The sequence below is a fragment of the Crotalus tigris genome, unplaced genomic scaffold (assembly GCF_016545835.1).
Source record: "Crotalus tigris isolate CLP2741 ecotype Arizona unplaced genomic scaffold, ASM1654583v1 scf7180000017703.754461, whole genome shotgun sequence".
In the NCBI taxonomy this organism is placed as follows: Eukaryota; Metazoa; Chordata; class Lepidosauria; order Squamata; family Viperidae; genus Crotalus; species Crotalus tigris.
In genome coordinates this window covers 333,970-360,550 of record NW_024096578.1, presented here as the reverse complement: position 1 = coordinate 360,550, position 26,581 = coordinate 333,970, and the positions used below count along the sequence as shown (strand labels likewise).

The following is a 26,581-nucleotide window of genomic DNA, read 5'->3' as shown; positions in this document are numbered from 1 at the left end:
AATTTAGAATGCTGAATTATCTGGTGATTGTAGAAAACAACTGAGCACAAGCAAGAGTAGAAGTCTCTTGAAACAATGATTCAGAAAGGTGATAGGACATGGATTAGGGCACAGTGACAGAGGCATCAATTTTAGTAGTTTGAAATAGAGATATTCATCTCTAATAAAGGCAAGCACAAGATTCAGAAAATAGTCCCCTTTGCTCCATAATGCTTTAGAAGCATTAATTTCAAACAGGTTTCTGTACCCAAATCCTGAATTTCCTTTGAGAATTTACTAGCTACAGCTGGGACTAAACAAAAAGCTGTAACAGAAGATTGATATGGTATGGGAAAACATGCCTCTAATACTTGTAGGGATGTCAAACAGAAAAAAAGCCTGAAACCTGTTCATTTTCATCCCAGTTAGCAAGGCATGCAATAATGCTCAAGTGAAATGGCCTTTTAACTAGTCAACTATTAAAACACAGCCCCTAATCCTGTTGATGGGAAATACCTTGATTCCTTAGTCCTTGGTTAAATGGCATCCTATTATCTCCATGCTTCTAGCCATTGCCTACACATTCCTTACTTCTTGGTTGTCATAGATGTAAATTAAACGGATGCAGTATCAATTATTTTATTTACTTAATATATGTGCCATCTATCTCACTATTGTAATGACTCTGGATGGCTTACAAAATGATAGACAGATAAATAAAACAATTAAAATTAGCAAAAACTATATAGAAATTAAAAACTAAGTGGATGGGCAGCATGGGGAGGTCTTCTCTTAGCTTGTCAGCCACCTCCAACATAGAGGATCCCTATAGGGACCCCAAGCTAACCAGCAGAGTTAAAGTTTTAAGGCCCTTCTGGAAGTCCAAGAGGGTGGAGTTGGATCTCACCTCCAGCAATAGAATGTCCCAAAGGACAGGGGACAGAGCAGAAAAGGCACCACTCCTTTTCCCCACCAGCTTGACAGAGAGGATCCTTAGATGTCCTTTCTGCTGAAGCAAGCAGGGTGGGCCAATCCCATTGTACTAGGCAACTCCTGCAGATAGAATTATCATACTATCAAGGTACTCCAGAATCTGTAGTGCTCATTTACTGTAGTGCTACCATCTGTTATCTCCTGCCACCACCCCAGTTTGATAGAAAGAATGCAAGGGCTTTGCTGCTAGATTTCTGGTGGCATCTCACTGGAAAAGGGTTTTTAGAAAGCCAAGAAGTTTCAAAAAGAAAACTGCAGATCTTCTACAACAAGTGTCAAATGCTCCCATGAGTGTAACTATTCTATTCCATTAAATATACTTAAAGTCTAGGAAAATACATTGGGAAGTTCAAATTATTTTATTTATTAGAACAAGCTTACAATTATTACAGAACATCCATTATAACTAGCTCATTAATCATAAAACACTACCAGAAAATTGTACATTACAAGAAAATTATGGTAAATATCTGAATCATTGCCATGAGATATTCTCTTGGAATCCAGCAAGGGAAGTAATAAGGCTAGCAGGATGCTGGGCCTGAATTTTTATTTATTTATTTGATTGGTTAAAGGACATTCATTGTTAGATAGAAAACCACTCTTCATTAAGGAGATGTAATATGCCACCATGTCAAAAATGCTATTCCCTTGAAGAAATGGGGAAGGGAAATGTCTAAGCTTAATGAATTGCAATCTAGTGCCTACCAGATGTGAGGGACTTAAACTACTGTGTCACAAGTCCTTTTGGCCATGCAACTGGGAATTCTCAAAATTGTACCCTAACTTATTTTAAGTGTGTTAGCTTGGAGAGAGGCTACATTACTGGCCAACTGGTACTCAATTTCCTTTTAGGGTAAATTCTAGGAGAGTCATTACAGATCTGAAGTGGGTCTGTTATAACTATTTTTTGTCATTTAAGCACATAGGAAAAGCATGCATGTATGTGTGTGCGTGTGTGTGTGTGAGTGGATGGATGGATGGTCAGATAGATGGATAGATACAGAGAATATTGCGAGAAGCTGTTCATTTTTATTTTAAGTTTACCTGTTATTTATATATCCCAAAATAGCATGTATTAAATGATAAAGCTTTTATTTTTCTAAAATATATGATCTCAGCTAATATAAATTCTTTTATTTATTCATTTATTTAGTTATTTGTTTGTTTATTCAATTTATATAGCTACCCATTTCACCAACAACTTCATTTATCACTCATAATTAATTGTCTTAAGAAAGTGAAAACTGCACAAATATCTATAGTTTAATCTGTGTTCCTTCTGACATCAGAAAGCCAATGAATATAAAATATAATGAAATTTAAGAGTAAAATAATTGCTCAATTAAAACATGATTGCTGTTTTCGAAAGCAAAAAAAACTTCTTGCAATTATTTTCATTACTTTTATCTGGCTTTGCCTTTTTTGTTTGTTCTTATAAACGTATTAACCAAAAAGATAGTGAAAAATATTTGTAGCTCAGGTTTCAAACAAGCAGCCCTTGCTGCTCTGTGAGCTTGCTTGTTTTCTTGCAGACTGTTTCATTACCCAAACTAGGTAAGATCATTAGTGCTTGCAGGGAGTGGTATTTTCTCTCAATTTATATTCTAATGGGTTTTGACTGCTAGTGGGGAGGTGTTTTGGTCTTTTGTTCTCTTTTTGGCTTGTTGATTGCCACCTTTGAACAGTATGTGGATGTTGTTTATGTCTATGTGTCTAATGATGGCCGATTTTTCAGAATGCCAGGCTTTCAGGAATTCTTTAGTGCAGTGGTCCCCAATCTTTGCAGCTTGGTGGCCTGACTGGGGGGGGAGGGGAACCAGGCCACTCAAGAAGCATTGGGCTGGCATACGCACACAAGCAGCGGGCCAGTGTGGATGCACATGCATATGCATTTTGACTATAAGTTGAGCTGTGCATCCATGTGTGCACTGGCCCCCTGCTTGTGTGAGTTGAGCTGTGCATGTGTGCACATTTTGAGCTGAATACACACGTGCATGTTGGCTCAGCTCTCGTGCGGCCTGGTTCTGAATAGGCATAGTTCTGTAGTGGGCCATGGGTTGGGGACTCTTGCTCTAGTGTTTTTGCCCTTGGTCGGGTCTAGGATGGTCACAGTTTTCCAGATGAATTGGGAAACAACTGGGAAACTATGACCATCCAAGATTAACACCAAGATTAACATCAGACCAAGAATCAAGAAGTAAACAATCAAGGAACTTCCAAACAAGCTAACAGTAAACTGCCCAGCCAACGAACCTCCAAGACCACTCCAACAAACCCTGACAGGGCAAGCCACTAGAGTATAAATTGAGAGTGACACCCACTCCCTGCTAGCATTGATGATGTTACCTAGTTTGGGTAATGAAATGTTTGCAAGAAAATAACCAAGCTCAGAGAGCACTACGGATCTCTCATTAATTAAAAATATTTTTTTAAAAAAATCCATCCATTTAGAATATATCAGTGATTATCATTTTTGTTCATAAAAATATTCTTAATACTACAACCATAATTATTTAATTCAAGAAGCAAATTCTACACCTTTCTCCTTTTTTAATATATGTATTAATTTTTACAATAATAGTCTTTAGTGCTTAGTGAACAATGTGTTGTCTGGGTTCATATATTTAAAAACAATCAATAATAATTAATTTCTATAATTGATCAATATGTTAGTTAATAATACATTTCCTTGATCTTCTCTTCTTCCAGTAATATTCTCTTTTTGTCTGCATTAAACAAATATAACTCTTAATATTATCAATACATACAAAGTTGGGTATAAACATTTTTCTAGTATTTGTACATATAACAATAACATCAATATATAACATCTTTTCTAATCAGCTTATGTTTCAATTGTATTTATAGGTCATCTTATTAAGTCATTATATGTCCTGTTTTCAAGATTCTTATTTAAGCCTAATTTCCCCTCATTATTGAAACCACTCTTATCAGTCATAATTTTCTCAAAATTAATTACCTTAGAATATCCAAACTTTTCATTCAAATAGACTGTCTCAATATTTTTACATTTCATATATTATAAAAGTATTATACTATTTACATATCTTATCTCTCTTACTATAGGGCCCCTTTTTGTCCACGTTTTGTCTATTCTTTTGACCATATTCAATTAAGTATTTAATCATATAGTACACCATCTAGCAATCTTACTATAGGGCCTCTTTATATCCAAACTTTATATTTTTTAACTGTATTCAAACAGGTGTTTAGTCATATAGTATTCCATCTGATAGGTTGAATCACATCTCCTTAATCTAATTCTAATCTTCTTCTTTTGCCAGTTCACTTTCCAAATCAGTACATTTAGCTTGCCAGGTTGTGCTTTTGTACATATTTTTGGGAATAAAAAAGACAAATTAAATAAAATATTCATTTTTATCTCCCATACTTTAATGATTCTCCTGACAGCTCTTTAATCCATTGTATTAAATCTCCTTTTTTGTCCTCAAGTTTGTTTTGAAGTCCTGGAAGATAAAACATCTTTTTTATTTCCATTGTTGTAGCAAAAGTTTGCTAATTTTCTTTTGTTTTTATTAAGTTGTAGTTCTCTTCATTTGTAGCTTCATATTTAAGTCATTTTCCTCTGGTTTATATTCTATTGTCTGATTTAGTAATAGTAATAGTAGTAAAGTTGGAAGGGACCTTGGAGGTCATCTAGTCCAACCCCCTGCTCGGGCAGGAAACCCTACACCATTTCGGACAAATGGCTGTCCAGTCTCTTCTTAAAAACTTCCAGTGTTGGAGCATTTACTGCTTATGGAGGCAAGCTGTTCCACTGATTAATTGTTCTCACTGTCAGGAAGTTTCTCCTTAGTTCTAGGTTGCTTCTCTCCTTGATTAGTTTCCACCCGTTGCTTCTTGTTCTGCCTTCAGGTGCTTTGGAAAATAGCTTGATTCCCTCTTCTTTATGGCAGCCCTGAGATATTGGAATACTGCTATCATGTCCCCCCTTGTCCTTCTCTTCGTTAAACTAGACATACCCAATTCTAGCAACCATTCCTTATATGTTTTAGCCTCCAGTCCCCTAATCATCTTTGTTGCTCTTCTCTGTACTCTTTCTAGAGTCTCAACATCTTTTTTACATCGTGGTGACCAAAACTGGATGCAGTATTCCAAGTGTGGCCTTACCAAGGCATTGAAGAGTGGTATTAATACTTCACGTGATCTTGATTCTATCCCTCTGTTAATGCAGCCTAGCACTGTGTTGGCCTTTTTGGCAGCTGCAGCACACTGCTGGCTCATATTTAAGTGATTGTCTACTAGGACTCCGAGGTCCCTCTCACAGTTACTACTATTGAGCATGGTGCCACCTATGCTGTACTTGTGCATTTGGTTTTTCTTGCCTAAATGTTCATTCTTTATCATCATTTTTGAGCATTGTTTAATTGTGAGTTTAGATTAGAGATATGTTCATTTATGTTATCAAAGTTGTTTTTAATCTCATCATGATTTGAGACAATTGTCATTTGGATCTGTCACACATTGCACATATTTTCTCCTGGAATGTATTTGCTTTGTCTTGAGTCATTATTCCTGCAGATTTCTGATGTTCCAAGCTGGGTTCTTCAGGAGGAGATGTTAGGTGTGGTTTTCTGTCACTTTTAGTTAATTTACAACATCCATTTTGTCTCCCTCCTCTAAGTAGTTTTTTACTGGTACTATAGTCTTTTTAATTAGCTTTATCAAACCAGCCCATCTTAAAATCCAAACAACCAAATCTTATGTAATTCTTATCTTAATATATGGTTTTTGTAATCCAATATGTTTCTAATTATCAAAGCACCACTGAAAACAGTATTTGTAACAGTTCTTCTTTTCAGGGGTCTTATGATTATCAGCCAGCCAAGATTTCAGTCCAAAGTGTTTAACCACCTGAAAACTTTCAGTTACTTTCTCTTTAGAAGATTAGCCAAAGGCCAAGGTTTTTCTTTCTCTGCAAACAGTTCTTAAACTTAAAAATGCAGCTTAGTGTATTTATAATCCTAGAAGATCAGCAGTTTCTAAACATATATATTTTCACCCTGTAGTAGATAGCCCAATGCTTTGTTCCCTGCTTTTTTTTTTTGCTATTAATGGCATCTTGCCAAATTCTGAGTCAATGCAGCTATAGTTTCCTCTAATTCTCCACTAGATATCAGTAGCTGTTCATTTTCCAACTTTTAAAGAAAAGATGGGTGGCAAAGAAATGTAATAAATAATATAAATAAATACATTTAAATAAGTAAGTAAATAAATTTGTATGGATGGATGGATGGATGGATAGATGGATGGATGGATGGATGGATGAATATAGTTGTTAAGTGGACAGAGTCTCAGGTAAGGAGCATGGGGGCCTCAGGTGGATCGGAGAAGCCCTGGAAGGCCCAGTGCAGGCCACATGGAAGTGTTTCTGCCTCAGGGGCTGAAAATTCTGCTATAATTTCAGCAGGGATTTTCAGCTCCTAATCAGAGCTTCCCAGGCCCTTCCACCCAGGGTATCCTGTGCTCCTTACCTGAGACTCTGCCCACTTAACAACCCATGCATTTGTTTAACAACCACGATCAGGAAACAGATGTTGAGAGAAGCAGTCATGTGGGTAAATCGACTCAACACTTTGCATAACAACTGAGATTTCTATCGCAATTGTGGTTGTAAGTCAAGAACTTATTTATACTCTCAGCCTGTATAGTAAATCTCAGCTGTATATTGCAAAGTTGTAGTACTTATTTTATTGTAATCATCTTTCCTGTGTGACTGGAAGTCAGTTTGGCAAATATTTATTTTTTGCAGGCGAGAGATATAGATACAGAAGCCTTGCTCAAACTCTGAGAAGAATACAATAATGTATTGGTATTAGCTCCCAAATGAATCCCATCTGCATATGGCTCGAACATTTAAAAGGTGTTTCAAACATTGTTTGCTTTTCCCTATCTAATGGACCTCCATCAATCTCTCAAACATTGACAAACATGGCCTTAGAAAGCTGCATATGCTCTGCAATCTTGCAGAGCAAATGCATCAGAGAGTCTCTGCTCTACTCTCCACAAATGGAGAGTTCAAGCTGTTGTTAAAGCAGTATTATTGTTCAAACAATTTCTTATGATATATTTTAGCAATCTTAGTTCAGATATTCTAATATTCCTTGCCTTGAGTTATTTTAAAAATAATAGAAATGGGATAAAAATAAATTACTTTAGGCATACACAAAGACAATAACATGCCAGTTTCAAACACTTATTCTATTTCTCAATAATTTTCATTTTTAACTTAATTTCTACTTAATTAGCTTTACTGAAAAGATGCAACTTAGGCAAATCTGTATCACTAGTAGCTACCAGCTCTGTGTTGATTGTGTCAATTTATGAAACAGGTTTTTATTTGTGTGTGTGTATTAGTGAGAGAACATGCCTGCCTTTTGAAGTCTATCTATTGTTTGATAAGTCTTTCAAACATGTACTGTTATTTTAAAATTATTACTATTCATTTATTTATTTTGCTCCAGCAAAAGTGTCTCTCTTTTGGTTCTGTTTCTTGTTGTGTTTCTCTCCTTCTCTCTTTGTCCCCTATCTTTCTCTCTCTCTCTTTCTCTTTCTCTCTGTCTCTCTCTCTGAGGTTCACATATTGAATGATGTAAAAATACCATAATAAACTGTTTGGCATACCCTACAGGCAAAGGTCCAGAGACTCTTTTTGCTGGATATAACCTCAATGACAATGAATGGCACACAGTACGTGTAGTTCGAAGAGGAAAAAGTTTAAAGTTAATAGTAGATGACCAACAAGCCATGACAGGTAATAATGACTAATAACTATTTGCTTAATTTTCCTTTCAGTATGTGTTTAATGATGATTGCTCTGATGGTGAAAATCATTTAGATTCCCTTACTTGTCATACGCTAACCTTAATTGTAAGGATCCACAGAGGTTTATGGATATAGGCAGAAAATACAACAAAGAACATTTTTTAAAAAATCCATGTATGGTACTGGGAGAGGACACCTTCTGATAGATTGAAGCAAAGAGAAGGAAAACAGAATTAGGAAAAATGATATATATAGATATAATGATATAATAAAATTGAAGGCAGCCAAAGTTCACATATTTGTTTGAAACAATACATCCAATCTGTGACTGCATCCTGGGTAAGAATTGTAGTTGAGTCAAAAAATGTGATACTCTTTTCCCTATTCCAACATACTAATTTACTTTTCTCTACCATAATTATATCATCAAATCCAAGAACTGATTTAAGTGGGAAGTGCTGGCAAGAAACCCAGAAGAGCAAAGACTGTATTTCTCTTGCATTGTCTGTTATTTTACCTCATTTCAAATCATTCAACTGACTCCAACTTTTACGATGTGCAAGAAGAGAGCCTAAGTTGAGAGCAATTAAGCCAAGTCTGGCTAAAAAGATTCCAATGATAGTATCTGCATAACTTTTTATGCAGCATTCTGGATGAAAAATCAGATTTTTTTTTCCAGAAGACATTTTGCTTGTTTGGATTGTTTGGATTGTTTGGATTGTTCTTTCGTCTTGTTTCTTAATGTTACAATAACTTTCAACCATGTGTAGTTCTGTGTTTCAACATGATTTGCCTAGGCTATTGGCCCAACATATTTTCATTGGCCTAGAGTTAGGCTCATTAAAGCCCAGATAAGTGATAATTTTCCGTGTGTGTGTATGTATGTGTTGTAGACCAAAATAATAATAAAAGGCACTTTCTTCAATAAATGACTCTTTTTTCCAATATCCTTTTAAAGATAGATACAAATTATTCCACTCTAAAAAATGGAAAAATCTTAGACCTATTGTTTTCATATTTTGTAATTAGCAGAGCTCCTAGTGGTACAGGGTGACAAGCCTTCAAACCTAAATTTGAATGTTCAAATAGAATACTCATAAAGATTTTATTCTGTTTACTATTCATTGAGATTCTCCCACCAATTTGGTTAAATTAACATAGTTTTTCCTTGTTTTGATTGCCTTAAATTAGGATAACTTTGATGCTTGACTCATTTCACTTGTAAGTTATGCACTCAGTTTTTCTTAAATATAATAAAAGAAAAGTACTAAACAAATGGGCACTTCCAGCACATACACTTTCTATGTGAAAATACATGTGGTAGAATTATGTGGTTAGACCATGTTTGTGTAAGAGACTTCAAGCATTTGAAATAGCCCTAGCTTTTTGGCTATAACATTAACTTCTCAAAATTGCTTTTTATTTAAAGGTCAAATGGCTGGGGATCATACAAGACTGGAATTCCATAATATAGAGACGGGAATCATAACAGAACGGCGTTACTTGTCCTCAGTCCCTTCCAACTTCATTGGTCATCTGCAAAGCCTCACTTTTAATGGCATGGCATACATTGATTTGTGTAAAAATGGGGACATTGACTACTGTGAACTAAATGCCCGCTTTGGCTTCCGGAACATCATTGCTGACCCAGTCACCTTTAAAACGAAAGCCAGCTATGTAGCTCTTGCCACATTGCAAGCATATACATCTATGCACCTGTTTTTCCAGTTCAAAACAACATCATTGGATGGGTTAATACTTTACAACAGTGGAGATGGCAATGACTTTATTGTAGTTGAATTAGTAAAAGGGTGTGTATGCAACCTGTTTCAAAGATGTTATCAGCTCAAAAAGCTTAATGAATGTTCATGTTTTTAGGCAAGATCTTGGACTCTATGACCTTTGTTCTGATGCAGCAGTGTGAGTTCCTGTGTCTTTAAAACTGAGCACTGTCTATCCTTCTAAGAAATACATATTTGGATAATGTTTTTCATACTGCAGTTTCAGATCATTTTTCTCCAGTGTAAACTTTTGGTTAACAGAGTGATTATCAAGATTTCCTATGTATACTAGTATCATTTCTAACAATGGTTGTTCCTGCACAGGCTCAGGATAGCAGATGTTGATTGCAGCTGACCTCAGTGAGAATTAAAACAACATTCAAGACAACATTTAAGGAGGATTAAAATATTATTTATATATTTAAATATACAAAGAATAGAGATGGGTCCTTCACAAGGAGGATCATGTCTATACTATAAAAGGGAAATAGAGCAGAGGGATCACCCTTTAATTGTAAGTGGACCTCTGACAAAATCTACCTGCTTGTTAAAGTGAAGCATTCCCCAGTATTATTTTGGTAAAAGCCATGTTCTAAGAAAATTAATCTGGCTTCTCACTATTCTGGATTTGAAACACATTTTAATAAAGCTAGTTTTGGATGGGAAGGGAGCTTTCAGAAAAGTGTATTCATTCATTTTCATCCCACATCATTTATTTTGTCACTTATGTAAAGTATTTTCATTTTTCTTTTCCATTGAAAAAAGTAGACAAAATATGTCCTATGAGCCTCCTGTTACATCACTAGTTCCTCAGCTGGAATTTATTTGCCAGTGGCAACAGAAAATGACCTTTCTATGTTTCCAAATGTCCAGAGCTTAACATTACTCAAGGACATTTTGGCCATTCTGTACTGGAACTAGGATATAAATTTATTCTGTGAAATAATAATGATGATGATTATCATCATCACACTGGTCCTCTTGGTAGTTAAGCCTATGGCTGGAAGTTCCACACTGATATAACTGCTGATGGGCTTTGTCTAAAAACTAGAGCCCTATGATCTTTTTCAGATCTTCTCTCTGGAGTAATTACCTTACAAGAAAAATGTACATGTGTTGAAATCCTATGAGAAAGACAATTGGCAAAGTCTAGGAGGTCCAACATCTTCTCTGCTAAGAGAGAAGTTACTTGTTTGAAAACTGACTGGACCTATTTGCTGTAAATATTTAAATATATAGTAGCTATATCTTCCCAGGGAATTATCATTCTTTGAAATGACTTGTAATTTTAATCAAGAAATGTAATTTCTCTTTTGAGAAATACAAAATTTTCACTGGGGAAATCTACAAAAATTCAATAGTTTGGATAAAGCAGTAAAGTATTGCACTATATTAAGTCTTTCTTTCTTTCTTTCTTTCTTTCTTTCTTTCTTTCTTTCTTTCTTTCTTTCTTTCCTTTTTAAAATATATTGCCAGTTTACATATTGAGACTTTTAGACAGAGCTAGTGATGAAAGAAAATAAACTCCAAAATGATTTCAGTTTATTTGTATGGCTTTAATAGGGATAGGGTAAGTTTGGCAGGGAAAAATAAAACTTACAAGTCATAAAAGTTGGAAAAAATAAAAAAAAAATCTTCTAGAGATTTCAGCTGAATTAATACTGCTGTTTAATACTGTACTTGATGAATAAAAGAATTAGTGGGCTAAGGCAGGGAAAAGGAGCAGAAGTGGTTATAATTTCTTTCAGCAATATCTTTAATATATGACATATTAAGGAGGCAATTTTGCTCAATATTCTAAGAAAAATATTCTACATTTTTTCTTTTAATTCTCTCAACATTCTTGACATAGATATTTTGATCTGTCCCAAATTAGCCTTGTTAAATGTAAGAGCAGTTAACTAAGAACTTTATAAATTGCCAAATAATTTAAATAAAGAAAAGAAGCAACAAAGAGCTGTAATTTTCATCTACCTACTCAAATTAGCTGTTTTTCTTTTTTGTTTACAGGTATTTACATTATGTGTTTGATTTGGGAAATGGTGCAAATCTTATCAAGGGAAGTTCCAATAAACCTCTGAATGACAATCAGTGGCACAATGTAATGATATCACGGGATACCAATAATCTCCACACTGTAAAAATTGACACAAAAATCACAACACAAAGCACGGCAGGAGCAAGAAACTTGGATCTCAAAAGTAAGTGACATTGACAGAAATACTAAAAGGGCTAGAAGAACAGAGTATATCATTATATTATGATATGTTTTATATTTCTGTAACAGAAATATTGAAAGACTATAGTATGCTGGCTTAAAATGAGTCAGAGTATTAGTTTAGCCAGCTCAGCATTGGCAACATAAACTGGTAATATTTCTCCAAGATTGTAGATGGAGGGTTTTTCTCCTCCTATCCTGGATAGGGATGCTAGGATGTGAATTTGAGGCTTCCTGCAAATCATTTCTTCTGAGAAACACTATCATATGCTTTGTTATGTACCATATTCATTTATTGGCCTATTTCTAGTGGGTTAACATTTGCATGTTTGTAAAATTTGTTGTTTCTCTAAAGGAATTAAACATTACAAGGAAAAAAAATTTATGCATGATTGCAAACTCTACCTTGAAGTCCTGCTTATATTAATAGATAATATAATATAAAAATGCTCCAAGGAGATATCTACATGGATCAGCCCAAATCGTGAGAACTGATTATTAAATAGTTGCTAAGCCTAAAATGTACTTTTTCTGTGCTCTTGCCAGAAAATCTGACTTATATTGAAAAGCATTTGCATATCATAAAGGGTTCAATTTAACTTACATTGAATTATTATCTTTAGCCAAACTTTATTATTTATTTTTAAATTTGTGGCCTCATGAACTTGTGATGAAAAAAGTCAGGCTTATTTGAAATTTTAATGATTAAAGACATCACAAATGTTGAGAACCTCTGTCTAACAGCCATTCCTGCTGTAATACCTTATTATTAAATATTTCTCATTTTGAAGTGGTAACATAATAAATTTTGGAGAAATTTCCTCCATAATTTTGATAATACCCCTGACTGGAACAAAATGCTGCTACTAGAATTTTGCTTAGTTTCTCTACTTATATTACATCTGGAAAGCAACATTGATTGATATTGAGCCCAGTCCAAAATGCTAATTAAAATGATCTAGGGCCCAAATGTATGAAGATATTCCTCTCCTCTCATATGTTGAAGACTTTCTCTTTTCCATTCAGGAGGAAAACAAATGCTAGCCCTTCTTGTAATTTTATTTGTAATGTCCTTTCAAAGGAAGTATACTCAGCATATTAAAATCATATTTGTCCAAGGGGTATTTTTAAAACTCTTTCAAAAACATTTAAAAAGTAATTGTACTTTCAATACTTAAAGCTTCCTAATTTCTGTTTCCCCTCACATGCTTAACTGAGCCAGGATATGGGGTTATAACATGTTAGTAAAAGCACTGAAGGAATTAATTGGCCCACATAATTTATGTCCATGTGGGTACATTTACAGATATTTCATTTATAATTACCATTCATTCAGTGACTATTCAAAGTTACATCATTGAATGAGGAGACTTGAGGCCAGTCCTCAAAATTGCAACCATTGCAATGTCCTCACAATCACATGATCAATGGAGAAGCCAGTAGGAGGTGGCAAATGGAGATCCTATGACATTATACCTAACAACTTCAACCAGAACTGCTGGAACTGCCATCATAAGTCAATGTGGCCAGGTGACACCATTAGCAATGGAGTATGCAATGCCAATTACTGTTGTTAACTAAGGACAGTCCCAGCAGATTATAGTGAAATATTGAGTTGATTCTACCCAATCAGTCTTGTAGTGAAAATACCTAAAGTCAATCAACTGACTCATTATGCAGATTCAGTTCTTCAATTTCATTGGCGAGATAGAGGTTTTCTTACTGAACCTTGATAGAAAGAACATGCTTCCCAAATGGTAACAATAACCAGTGTGTTGCTATATCTGCTGCCCTAGTTAATGGAGAAGGGATTAGTGATTAATGATGTTTTCGAGTACAGAACATGGATTAAGATAGTACCAGGACTTCCTAAAAAAAATGGAGGATAGATTTCAAGTGGTTCTTTGTATCATATGCTACTGGAATTACCAGTAAAGATATCTGAATGAGGGACTGGATTAAGTATGGGGACAGAATCAATCTATTTAGATGTGATAAAGATGAGATGGATGAAATTTTCATGTAGAACAATTTGTCTAGGAAATAATTTGCTGAAATATATTAAAAATGGATAGTTCAGATTCTTTCTTGTGGAATATGCAGTAATTATATAGAAAGTAAAAATAACTAGGAAAAGATATAGCCAGCCTAAAGGGTTGCAAATAGATGCTAGGCTTCTTTGCTTGCTCAGAAGTAAAGTTTTAGAATCAAATCCAAATTGCCACATATCCCCAATAATTAATATAACCTTGAATTTAAATCTATCTAACTGAACCCACAATAAAATATTGCTGTATGGGGAATTCCTACCTAGGTTTCATGCACCTACTCCATTGCCCTATTACCAAAATTATCTAAGTAAAGCAGGGTTTTGTTCAAATAAAATTTTCAGCAGATTACATCAGAAGAGGCTTGAGAGCAATATGCAGTCTACAATACAATATATTCAAAACAATGTCCTTGACATCCACTGGCTGCTAAGCAACACCCGTGTAGTCTTCTAATTAGGCCTGCATTCTAAATTACTTCTGCTTTTATACAGCTAAGGCTGTAAAAATAAATAAATAAATAAATAAATAAATAAATAAATAAATAAATAAATAAATAAATAAATAAATGATTCTTTGCCATCCATGATCCAGCATCTATCTTCCCCTGATTTTTCTGCTTTCGCCTTTGCGGAGCTGATCCAGGATATCTTATATCATAAGCAAATGGCTCGACACTTTTGAAAAGGAAGATTCAGAATATCTTAAAAAATAGCCAATTATTTTTGGCACCTAAGGAACAAAATCACCAAAATCACCAAATCACTTTCCAATAACAGCAACAATTGATTGGCTGTTTTCAGCCCTTACAGGATGCATAATATTCAAAGTCTGCTGCCTGGAACAACTACTTCACTGTCTAATGGAAGTGCCTGCTCTGTCCTCCAGTAGTCAGTAAACATTCCATACCTATTGCACATGCTTAGTGTACTTTAGAATCATAGAAAGGGGCGTTGTCTTACCTGAACGCCTTTTCTCAGCATGATGATGGAGAATCCACGGATGGGTTGTCTTAATCTATCTGCTCCAATTGGACTAAGTCTGAAATTGGTAACGCCCCCTCTGTGCCAAGTGCACCCCAGTTTTAGACTAAGGCGATACCCAGACTTTAGTCCGACGCGTCTGAACAAATGGGAACCAGGCCAACTGACCTAATGGGAGGGAGTGGATTCTCCATCATCATGCTGAGAAAAGGCGTTCAGGTAAGACAACGCCCCTTTCTCCAGCATGATTGGATGGAGAACCCACGGATGGGACATACCAAAGCCCTGTGTCCCTAGGCTGGGGAATTAGATTGGGCCTGGGTCCCATCCAATGTTAATGTGTGTTCTAGTACCTTGTGGCCAAATGAAGCCGTAGAAGATGCATATACATCCATCTTGTAGTGACGGACAAAGGAGGAGGGCGATGCCCATGTTGCTGCCCTACAAACTTCCTCTATGGATGCCTGGGTAGACCAGGCTGCTGTAGTGGCTGTGCCCCTGGTGGAATGGGCCGTGATACGGCTGGGAGCTTGAAGTGACTGAGTCTGGTATGCCAGAGAAATACAAGCTCTAATCCACCTGCCTATAGTGGGTGAGGAAACCTTTTGTCCTAACGACGAAGGGTGAAATGACACAACAGAGCCTCAGTCTTGCAGAAGGATGAGGTCCTCTGTATATAGCAATATAAGGCCCTGCGAACATCCAATCTGTTCCACTGAGCCTCTGTGTCATTAGATGGGTTAGGACAGAAGTCCGGCAAAACTATGTCCTGTGACCTATGATACAAGGAGTTGACCTTGGGCACGAAAGAGGGATCTAACCTGAGAGTAACCCTGTCCATATGGAAAATACACAGGTCCTTTCTTACTGACAGGGCAGCCAGCTCAGAGATTCTTCTGGCTGAAGTTATAGCAACCAGAAATGCCACCTTCATTGATAATTGTTTGAGCAAACAAGTGTCAATAGGCTCAAAGGGTGGTGAGACAAGAGCCTGTAGAACCTGAAGAAGGTCCCAGGAGGGATATCTATGTACCGTTGGTGGTCTGGCATTGTTAGCTCCCTTTAGGAAGGAGCGTATCATAGGGTGCTGTGTTAAGGATTCCTTGCCACAGGAAATAACCGTGGCAAGTGCTGCTACCTGCCTACGGATGGTGCTTGTGGAAAGCCCTTTGTCCAGACCATCCATCAGGAACTCCAAGATAACTGGCACTGCAGCCTGTAAGGGTTCAATTTTGTGAGCTAAACACCAATTACAGAAGCTTTCCCACGTGGCATCGTATATTCTATTCGTCGAGGGTCGCCTGGATTGCTGGATCATGGCTATGACCCTTGACGAATATGCGTCTAGGCCTAAGGCCTGCCTCTCAAGTGCCAGACGGTTAACTGGAGCCATTGAGGGTCCGGATGATGTAACTCCCCCTGAATGAGGGAGATCCGATTGGCTGGAATCCTCCATGGAGGGGATGCGGAGAGCTCCATCAGGTCAGCGAACCAAGATCGTCTCGGCCAATGTGGGTCGACCAGGAGGACCTCTGCTTGTTCGCGAAGGATCTTCCTGATTGTGGCAGGTAGAAGGGGCAGGGGAGGAAAGGCATAGGGCAGTTCCCTGGGCCAGGGACTGCGGAGTGCATCTGTTCCCTCTGCTGATGGAGACGGGAACCTGGAAAGGAATCTGGGAAGCTGTGAGTTGGCTGGGGAGGCAAACAGATCTAGGATTGGGGAACCAAACCTATCCACGATCTCAAGATCTTCGGATCCAGCTGCCATTCGGAATGGTCCACGGTGGCTCTGCTCAGTGAGTCCGCCTGCTGGTCGGCCACTCCGGATATGTGCTCCGCCCTGATGGAGGCAAGATTCAGTTCCGCCCAAGACCCCAGCAATCTGGCCTCCTGCATGAGAGGCTTGGACCTTGTTCCCCCCTGTCTGTTGATATGGGCCTTGGCTGTGATGTTGTTGGTTAAGACCAGGACGTGCTGGCCCTGTACTAAGCTGCTGAATCTCTTTAGGGCCATGTGTATGGCTCTTAGTTCCAGCCAGTTTATATTGTTCTTTAGATCCTGCCTGGACCACTGACCTTGGGCCCAGTGTGTGTGGAGGTGTGCCCCCCACCCAAATAGGCTTGCGTCTGTGGTGATGGTGATCCTGTCTGGTTCTTTGAATTCTGCTCCCCATGACAATGCCGGAGAGTCCCACCAACGAAGGGAGTTCAACACCAACTGTGGAACTCGGACCTTCTGGTGGGATGTCCTGGTATGAAGTCTCTGGAATGGAAGGAGAAGCCACTGTAATTATCTGGCATGGAGACGTGCCCATGGCACAATTTGCACGCAGGACACCATCTTCCCTAGTAGTTGTGAAAGGGATGCCAATGTGACTACTCTGTCCCTTCGGATCCGACGTACAAGAGTCTGGATAGAGTTCCGTCGGTCCTGAGATAGGTAGACCGTGCAGTTGTCTGTGTCTATAACTGCGCCCAAATGGAGGAGCCGAGTTGTTGGTACAGTATGACTTTTCTGGAAATTAACAGAAAAACCGTGCTCCTGCAAAACTTTGATGGCTAGGGCGAGGTCTGCTTGGGCACTTTGCCATGATGATGACTGAATTAGAATGTCATCTAAATAGCATTGAACTCTGATGGGAATTTGTCTAAGGTGGGCTGCAATCACTGCCAATACCTTTGTAAATACTCTCGGTGCAGATGAGAGGCCAAATGGAAGGGCTCTGTACTGGTAGTGGTGTCAGGGATAACTGAATCTGAGGAAATTGCGGTGTCCAGGAAAAATGGGAATGTGCAAATATGCCTCAGTCAGGTCTATGGAAGTAAGAAAGTCACCTTGCCTGACGCTAGCCAGGATTGATTGAAGTGATTGCATCTTAAATTTTTTATACTTCAAGTAGAAGTTTAGACCTTTTAAGTCCAAGATCGCCCTCCAGCCCCCTGAAGTCTTGGAAATGACGAAGAGGTTTGAGTAAAACCCTCGTCCTTCTTGTTCTTATGGAACTGGTTCAATTGCTTGTATCTGCAATAAGTGGGCTATTGCCTCTGACATAAGTTCAGCTCTGGCCCTGTTCGTTGAAATAGGACAAGAGCGGAACCTGTCAGGTGGATGGGAACAAAATTCTAGTCTCAGACCTTGGGAGACGGTGTCTAACACCCATGCATCCGTAGTAGTGGCCGCCCAAATGCTGGAATAGAGGGCCAGCCGGCCTCCTATGGGAGGTGAGGCTGCAGGTTCACTTGCCTTGCTTGAAGGAGCGGCTCCCTGCACCTCAAAAGGACCGCTTGGTCTGGAACTGTGATCTGCCTCTGTATGCTGAACGATCTTGTTGTCGTTCCTGTCTCTGAAAGGAGGGGCGAGAAGCCTGGGCCCAGTCCCAGGATGGCGCTGGCTGAAAGGGCTGCCTTCTGTAGTTACTCTGCGACAAGTTCCCCCAGCGTCTATCTCCCCTCCTTGATGTATTAACCAAGGTCTTGCGTTTATCCTTACCTTCAGTTAGGTATGGCTCTAGCGCCTTACCAAAGAGATGTCCACCTATGTAAGGTTTAGAGGCCAGATGCCACTTGGCCTTGGTGTCTGCTCGCCAGTTTCTGAGCCAGAGGAGCCTTCGTGCTGAAATGTCTGCCGCGATGGTCCGGGCAGTGTATCTGGCCGTGTGTAAGGAGGCATCGGCTAGATACTGGGACGTGGCCACCAAATTACCCAGATTCTGGTGGGCTCTGAGCTGGTCCGGAGAGATCATGTCCTGGAGCTCCCGTAACCACAGGACCGAAGCCCTGGCAAAGAAGGCCATGGAGGTTGCCACCCTCGTTGCCTAGGCTGATGCCTGGTGGGCTCTGCGTAGGGCGGACTCGATCTTCTTGTCCTCTGCCCTTAGTGCCTCATTTATGTCCCCAGGGATGTTGGACTTGGGAAACAATGAGTTCAAGGGCTCATCAATCTCAGGAATCTCCAAAAGGGAGGTCAGGGAAGGAGCAACATTGAACAATGTTCTCTCTACTGTACCAGGGCTCAAGGGGGATCCTAGGTTCTCCCATTGTTTCTGGACTATATTTAGAAAAAGGGGAGAGCAGGGAATATGATTCTGTGAGACAGAGGGCTCAGTGTATATGGCATGGGGACCCTGGGATGTTGGTGGGGTCTCCTGTTCTTGGGCGAGGTTTGCAGTAGTGCAGGCCTTGAGTAGCAGGGAACTGAAGAAGGAATGGTCAAAGAGACCAACAGGAGGGGTGGGTTCGGATGGGGCGATGCCCTCGTCATCAGACAAAATCAGGCCAGGTTGTTCAGCTCCTGTAGATTCCAGATCCGATGCGGGATCATCCATCCAGTCCGGAGATTGTGAATGATGTGTGGTCTGGGGGGGGTGGCTGTGGGGTGTTGGAGGCCATAAATTGAGCCACAGCCTGGGCTATCATGGACTGGAGGAAGTTCGGGTTCAGGGCCTGGTTCTCAGGAGGGCAAAGCCCTGCTGCAGTGGGGGTGAATGTGGCCTGGAGCCCTGAGGTGTCCTGACCGATTATACCCCTCCCTGAAGCCACTGTTAGGTTTGAATCTGACTCGGTAATTCCCCTGGGGGGAGACCAGGCCCCTGGGGCTGAGGCACTATGTGAAGAAAGGGGCTCAAAAATAGACCTTCCCATCGTGCCTGCCAGATCTGGGGAGGCCGCTCTCAGTCTTTGGCACCCTTCCTCCCTCTGTGGCTCCCTGCTTGGTCGGGCTCGCTTGGTGGTGCTCTTTCCACTTGCCTCTGATTGGCGACTCCTCTTGGCCAGCTCGCTGCCTCTCTCTGCCATGATGAGTTGCTCTGGTCTCAACCTTGGCAAAACGCCCCCCCTCGGCGCTGTACTTCACCAAGGGAGTCTACAGAGATAATTCAGCCCAAGAGGGGGGAGGGCGGGGAATTGATGGGCACCCCGATCACTTGGGATCGATCAGGCCTCCCCAGTCGAAACTGCTCTCTCGAAGAGCTGGCCACCGATGAACGAATACTGCCTTCAGGAGAAAGTTCCAGGCAGTCTGGGCCCCAGCCACACACAAAATGGCCACCGAGGGCTTTAGCCACGCACAAAAAGGGCCTCCGAGGGCTTCAGCCACACACAAAATGGCCGCCGATGACTTCAGTCACAAACAAAATGACCGCCGAGGCTTCAGCCACAAACAAAATGGCCACCGGGGGCTTCAGCCACACCCAAAATGGCCACCGGAAGGCAATTCAAAATGGCGGCGCCCTAAAAAACGGCCGTTGGAAGAAGGCCTTGAGGCCTAGGGTCTAAGCTGCGACGAGCCCTCGTTCGGGTGAATCGCCTGGGCTCCTAAAGCAGCTGTTGGCATGTGATTAGGCCGGCTGGAAAAAGCTGTCGTCCAAGGCCTGACAGGCCCTCCCGGCTCGGAAAATTGGGCCGCGCCCAAATTCTCACCTGCTGCTGTCTGCTGGGGCCGAGGGACCTGGGAAGGCTCCCTGCAGGCCTGACGAGGCTCCTTAAATCGAAGGTTTGATCTTGCTGTCCCTAACTGAGGGAAAACAAACAAGGGGAAAGTTTCCCCCCCCCCAGAGGGAGAGGGTTGTGAGTCTGTCAGCCTGAATAGGCTTCAGACTGGGATAATTGATCTTTCTTCTAGATATAATCGATTCTGAATCAATAATAAAATAACAAATAATAATAGCCTGAGCTAAGTAATTAAATAGAATTAAACAGTCTTCTGCTCCAGGAGCGAAGACAAAACGCGTCTTAGAGCAAAGAGACTAAGTCTAAAACTGGGGTGCACTTGGCACAGAGGGGGCGTTACCAATTTCAGACTTAGTCCAATTGGAGCAGATAGATTAAGACAACCCATCCATGGGTTCTCCATCCAATCATGCTGGAGAACACCCTTTCCAAACACTAATTGGTTGCTATGTCCAAGCAATACCTACTGCTGTTTTTCTAACCAATGGGAAAGGGTGCAATGTTTCAGAACTCTCTTAGTGTAAAGACTCATGGACATTAGCTACTTTATAGAGACTATTGGTGCGACCCCTGTATTCTCAAAGTAGAGACTTTTGACAAGTTTGATTACATCATGCCAGAATAACCAACAAACATGTTTTATTGTAATAGTGACTGATTATGGATTCAGTATTATGAAACTAGAATTGTTAATACGTAATTAACAAAATAACATGCATAGGCTTATTTTGTGAATTAGAATTGAGAAGCCTCAACTCTAAATCATAAATATCTGCACTTTCTCTTGAAACCACCAAAATATTCACAGGTATCTGAGCAACACAGGAATCCCCATGGAGATCTGGATCTCCATTCATTTTCAAACAAACAGCATTTAATGGAACAAAAGGAAAGAATACTGTCTATAAAAAAATATTTGGTTGAATTATACTCTTTCAGAGAAGCATATATGTTAATTTTTATCTTTTCGTTGTAGAAAACTTGATCAGGTTCTCACTTTTATGTTTGGAAAAATCACTTTAAAAAAAAAAAAGAATGCTGTCTTTTCTCCTAGAAAATGTCTTTTTTTATCAGCCTGGCAAGGAAAGATTAGTTTAGGACATCTTGAAGAATATTTGCTATCACCATTTCCCTTTGGCCAGCTGCAACATAAAGGTTTAATGCAATTGCCATAACATGAAAGATTCAGTAAAATATAGAAGGCAGCAATAAAGTTTACTGAATGTAGGAAAATATCTTAGTTAATGTGTTTGTTTATTGTCTCCTCAGTTCTTATGTCAGATTTTTTTCCTCCTGCATCTGCTCTTAAAGATATTTTGAATTGTACATGGCATATATGCTTTCTGGGACATTTGCCACAAAAAGTATAAATTTCATTAATCTTCTATGGTCTTTTTCTATGTGAAGATATCACAAGACTGATAATGTTAGTAGAATTGGTCCCTTAATACATAATTAAAGTTTTCAGTATCACAGCTGTGTTGATGAAACACACATCTATAGAGGAAAGCGTATGGTCAACAATGACAGAAATGTCTCATTAGCATTTCATCTTGGAAGTTGTCTAACTGCACTACTGAATATGGATAAGATGGAGATTGTCATGTTTCAGCCAATTGCCTTCCTCTTCTCTTTTGTGTTTCTCCATTTTTCTCAGGGCTGCCAGTTTCTTCTGCTCTTAATCTCTAAGTTTTGATCGTGCTCATTTATTGATCTTGAAATGAGATTCCCAGTTTTTTCTTGCTAAATATTCATAGGATTGGAAGCAGGGAATGATAGAAAGGGTCTCAGTTTTATTGGTGTTTGCTTTGATTGTTTTTAAATTTGGATCATTGGAATAGTCTCCTGATATGTTTCATGTTTACATAATTTCAGTAGACTCCTAATGGATATATAGTGTGCAGGATTTAAAGTATCATAAGGCATCCCTTGGAGTTTGCATTGTTATGGTTCTAAATATTGATTTAAATACTTTATTGTTAAATTATGAACTAGTTTTACTGAATGGGATTCTGCAATTGTTATACTGGTGAAGACATCATAACTGTGTCAAAAAAATAATCCACCTGAGCCCACTGGCTTTCTGCACAGTGTGTCATCTGTGGAATTTTTAATTATCTAAGCAATTTGGTGTCAGACCTTCAAGGTATTGCAAGTCAGGAAACAGAAACAAGAACTAATTTATTGTTATAGGATATAATAGCATAATCTTGAAAACTTGACAGAGTTTTTCTCCCCCCTCTTGTACCAAAGAGAATCAAGGCAGGACAATTTTGAGTTTCCTTTTCACTAGTTTTTTTTTTTTTTCCCAGGGATAAGCTGTTGTTTACATAATTGATCATGCATTCCTCCTGAAGCTTATCTATGTAATTTTCTAACCTGGTTATGAATGAAGTATCATAGAAATGGGTTGCTGTTTAAGTAGAAAGTATTTAAACTAATGTTATAAAAAGTACATAATGAATTGCCTTATTGATGAGATGGGTGGGATATCAATTTAATAAATAAAATAAAATAAATAGTTGAAATTTTCTTATAAAAAGAGAAAGAGGAATAATAATGGATCCATTCTCTCTACTCCTAATATTTATTGAAGCTGAAACATAATACTGGGTAGGGAGGCTTCCTTGAGCAGAAGCCTAACAAGAAATTGCCTTTATTTGTTTGATTATTACTCAGATTTAACTAATACTAATTTGACTAAAAATCCGCCTTTGCAATTCCTTGAAAAAATTTTTCCCTGTGAAAGAGGTTTCTGTTTTCCTATCAACTACTCAGGACACTTGAAAATTTGAATCTCCCTTGGTGTGATTCAGAATTAGTTTAATGGTTAAAAATAATTCAGGATGCTACTTCTGATAATCTTGCCTTTACACATCTTACTATCACTTTGAAACTTCCCCGACTGCCCATACTTTCTAATAAAAAAGGTACCAAGAGAGGAGTTTCCTTTTGAAGTCTGCCCATGGCAACTGAAGTATGAGGAAAATAAGACAGCTGCATATAAACAATGGAGTAATTATTGCACAATGTTACCCTATAACTAAGTGTAAAAATAACAGACTTGGTCTACCCAAATATCACCAAACCTGTCTTCATCTTGGAAAAAAAAACATTTAAAAGTCTTTTAAGCATCTTCAAATTCAATAACAATTAGGAAAAAATGCAGGATAATTTTTCAGTGCCTCTTCAACATATGTTTATATTCCTAGCCTTTAAATTGACTATTTCTGCTATTGAGGAACCCTGAAATAACCATTTTTCACCTCTGCTCTTTCAACTTTACATATCTGGGATGTACTTTTGTATTGTGTCCTTTGCCTGTATTATGTTGCATACAACTTCCTATCTATTTGTTCAATATTTGCAGTACTTTTCATGACATGCGAGTGTTCAACTAATTGGAGGATTTCTGGAATGAATGGCTGATAGTTTTAAAAAAGTGTTAAAAATTGGTGAGGGGGTTAAGAAAGAAACATAAAACATTTGGATCATATTTAATTCTGCAAAGATGTAGGATGCCTCATCATACCCCACTATGAGTACTGCTTTGAAAACTGGCTAAATAAAATCATGAACAGTGTTCCCCTCCTGACAGAAAATTCAGTTAGCTAAACTAAAGCCAGTTTTCTGTTTATTATCCGCCATTACTCCAGCTTTAAAACTACCATGCTTAATAAAAGCACTAGAGGGCACCATTATGTCACATAATATAATTCCTGGTTCAATCTCAGACCTGAAAGAGATTCTAACTGTGGTTCAACTAGGCTGAGTTATTTAGCTATTTCCTATGTACTTCGCATTCTAAATTCCATAAAACATCCTGTGCAAAATTAAATTCTTTCCCACAGAGTTTCTAACCTTAAGTCTTCAAATGGCAAAACTAAAAAATAAGTCTATAAAGATATTAAATCAGGGACTGGAATAATAAATACTTGCAGCAGTCATCCTCTTCCTTGAGTGGCCATAATAGAGTTAGAGCTAGGGGGTAAAGTGATTTTATTCTATGTGATGTCCAAAGTGATGGTCTTTACATGAGCAATAATTCTTTCACTATAAGAAATCTAGAAAACTTTGTGATGAATCAGAAAACTTTCCATTTTCCCGTTTAATACCTATTTTACTTTTATTATTATTTTTGTCATCCACGTGTCAAATTACCTTTTAACTTCTTTATTTTTTTTATTGAACAAATACATAACTACAAAATAATAAAATACAACACAATATTAAGCCCTTTAAAAAAGATTTATTCAAAAGACCCTTTGCATTTCGTTCTATCTATATGGTCACTTGTAAAGCCAGAAGAAACCTGAAATTAGACAAGAAAAAAGATGAACTGATTCTGTCTAGGGCAGAATGCTTCAGATGTCCATGAAATTTGGGATCTCCTTCCAAGTGAATAAAAAGCAGCTAACCCTTGGGGTTGTGGGATAAGAAGTCTCCTTAGTCAAGGGAAATCTCTGCAGAGAAACATTGGAAAGTTTCTTGATGTAAATCATAAGAGATGAGGTGTCTAGAGAAATCCACAGCCCTCCAATGAATGGAGAATCCTGTGGAGTTAGCATTGTATGTTTCCCCCTTTGTTTTCAGTGGTAGGAAAATAATTCAGGGAAGGGGGGAGGGAGGGAAACAGAAATACAAAATTTATTTCTTCTATTCAGAGGTTATATAGTTGGAACATTCCTTGGTAAATAGTAGGATTGCTGTGCCTATGCCCCAAACCCACACATTGTACACATATCCTATATTGCTCTGTTTTACACAGGAATTTTACTGCCTACAGCAGACTCAAACAATTGCTCATTGCTTTACAATGATTAGAATAAGTTCTCCAAAGCTAAACAGGAATCTTTGTCAGTCCACTTTGAACATTCCATAAAGAATGATTAAAAGCTGTCTTGAGATGTGGCTTTTTTTTTTTTTTTTTTAGTTCTCAGGACATCTCCAATAACTGAGAAGATATTGAATAGGATGTATGCAGGATTAACAAATGATTAACTCCTACTTATCCATCAATTCATCTGACCATAATAATAAAATATGATAAAAGAATAAAAGGTTATATTAGGGTTTGATGGTTTTTTGTAAGAGCAAATATGGAAAAAGAGATGAATACATGAGTAACTAGTATATCAGGCAGGAAGAGAGACCTGAAGGGAGAAGTGGATGTCTGAAACTTATGTCAACAAAATTAACAATACAAGTAGAAGATATTATAAACACATATGCCCAACATCCCCCACAATCTTCCTTAATATTATGTATTGTTCATATGCATGTGAGCCTCAGGGTTGCACCCTCCCAGCCAGATGGAGGATATTAGAAATGCTTACATCTATTTTCAGCTAACTGGAAATAGAAAACAAATGGGAAGTGCATGAGCCTAAGGCTTATCTTGCAATGCTAAACCATAATTTAGTATTACAAGTACATGCAGCCAATTTAATTGTGTCACTGCAAATTGTTAGTAATATAAAGAAATAAATCTGTGGAGATTTTTCATTTAAACTCTTTCAGTACTGAACATTTCAAACAAATCAGTTGTATTTCCACATACTTTATATAAAAATACATAGATGTATGAGATTTATATGATATCTTGACTGGATTGCCTGCATATATGTTTTTATTTATTTATTTATGTTGCATGATCTGTAAGGTAAAATTGATGGTTTAGTCATGCATCTAGCTAATTGTTTAAATTGTAAATTATTTAATAAAGCATGATTATTGGTCTCATGCAAAAAGTGGTAGGTACGTCAGTAATACTTATATTCTTATTTATCCAGACACTCAGCAGAGAAAGCAAATTTAGCTTTATAACTGTTTACTTTTTGAACTACATAGCCATATGAAAACATATACATATATTCATATGGCTTGATAGACTTGAACGTTGGGTACTGTTTAACAAAATGAAATTCAATGGTGAAAAAAGTAAGGTTCTACATTTAGGCAAGAAAAATCAAATGCACAGGTATAGTATAGGTGGTACCTTGCTCAAGAGTAGTAATTGTGAGAGGGATCTTGAAGTCCGAGTAAACAATCACTTAAATATGAGCCAGCAGTGTGCTGCAGCTACCAAAAACGCCAACACAGTTCTAGGCTGCATTAACCGAAGGATAGAATCAAGATCACGTGAAGTATTAATATCACTTTACAATGCCTTGGTAAGGCCACACTTGGAATACTGCATCCAGTTTTGGTCACCACGATGTAAAAAAGATGTTGAGACTCTAGAAAGAGTACAGAAAAAAGCAACAAAGATGATCAGAGGACTGGACACTAAAACATATAAAGAATGGTTGCTAGAATTGGAT

The 26,581-nt window shown here is 38.3% G+C and overlaps 1 protein-coding gene across 4 annotated transcripts in view; it reads left to right on the top strand.

Moving 5' to 3' along the window:
• The window catches only part of LOC120306009 (neurexin-1), a 622,144-nt gene that overhangs the window by 351,289 nt on the left and 244,274 nt on the right, over nt 1-26,581 (top strand). For all 4 annotated transcript variants that reach the window (XM_039338545.1, XM_039338547.1, XM_039338546.1 and 1 more), the window contains 3 exons: nt 7,649-7,771; nt 9,212-9,593; nt 11,574-11,764. In XM_039338545.1, coding sequence (XP_039194479.1) covers nt 7,649-7,771; nt 9,212-9,593; nt 11,574-11,764 — 696 coding nt within the window. The remainder of the gene's footprint in view (nt 1-7,648; nt 7,772-9,211; nt 9,594-11,573; nt 11,765-26,581) is intronic.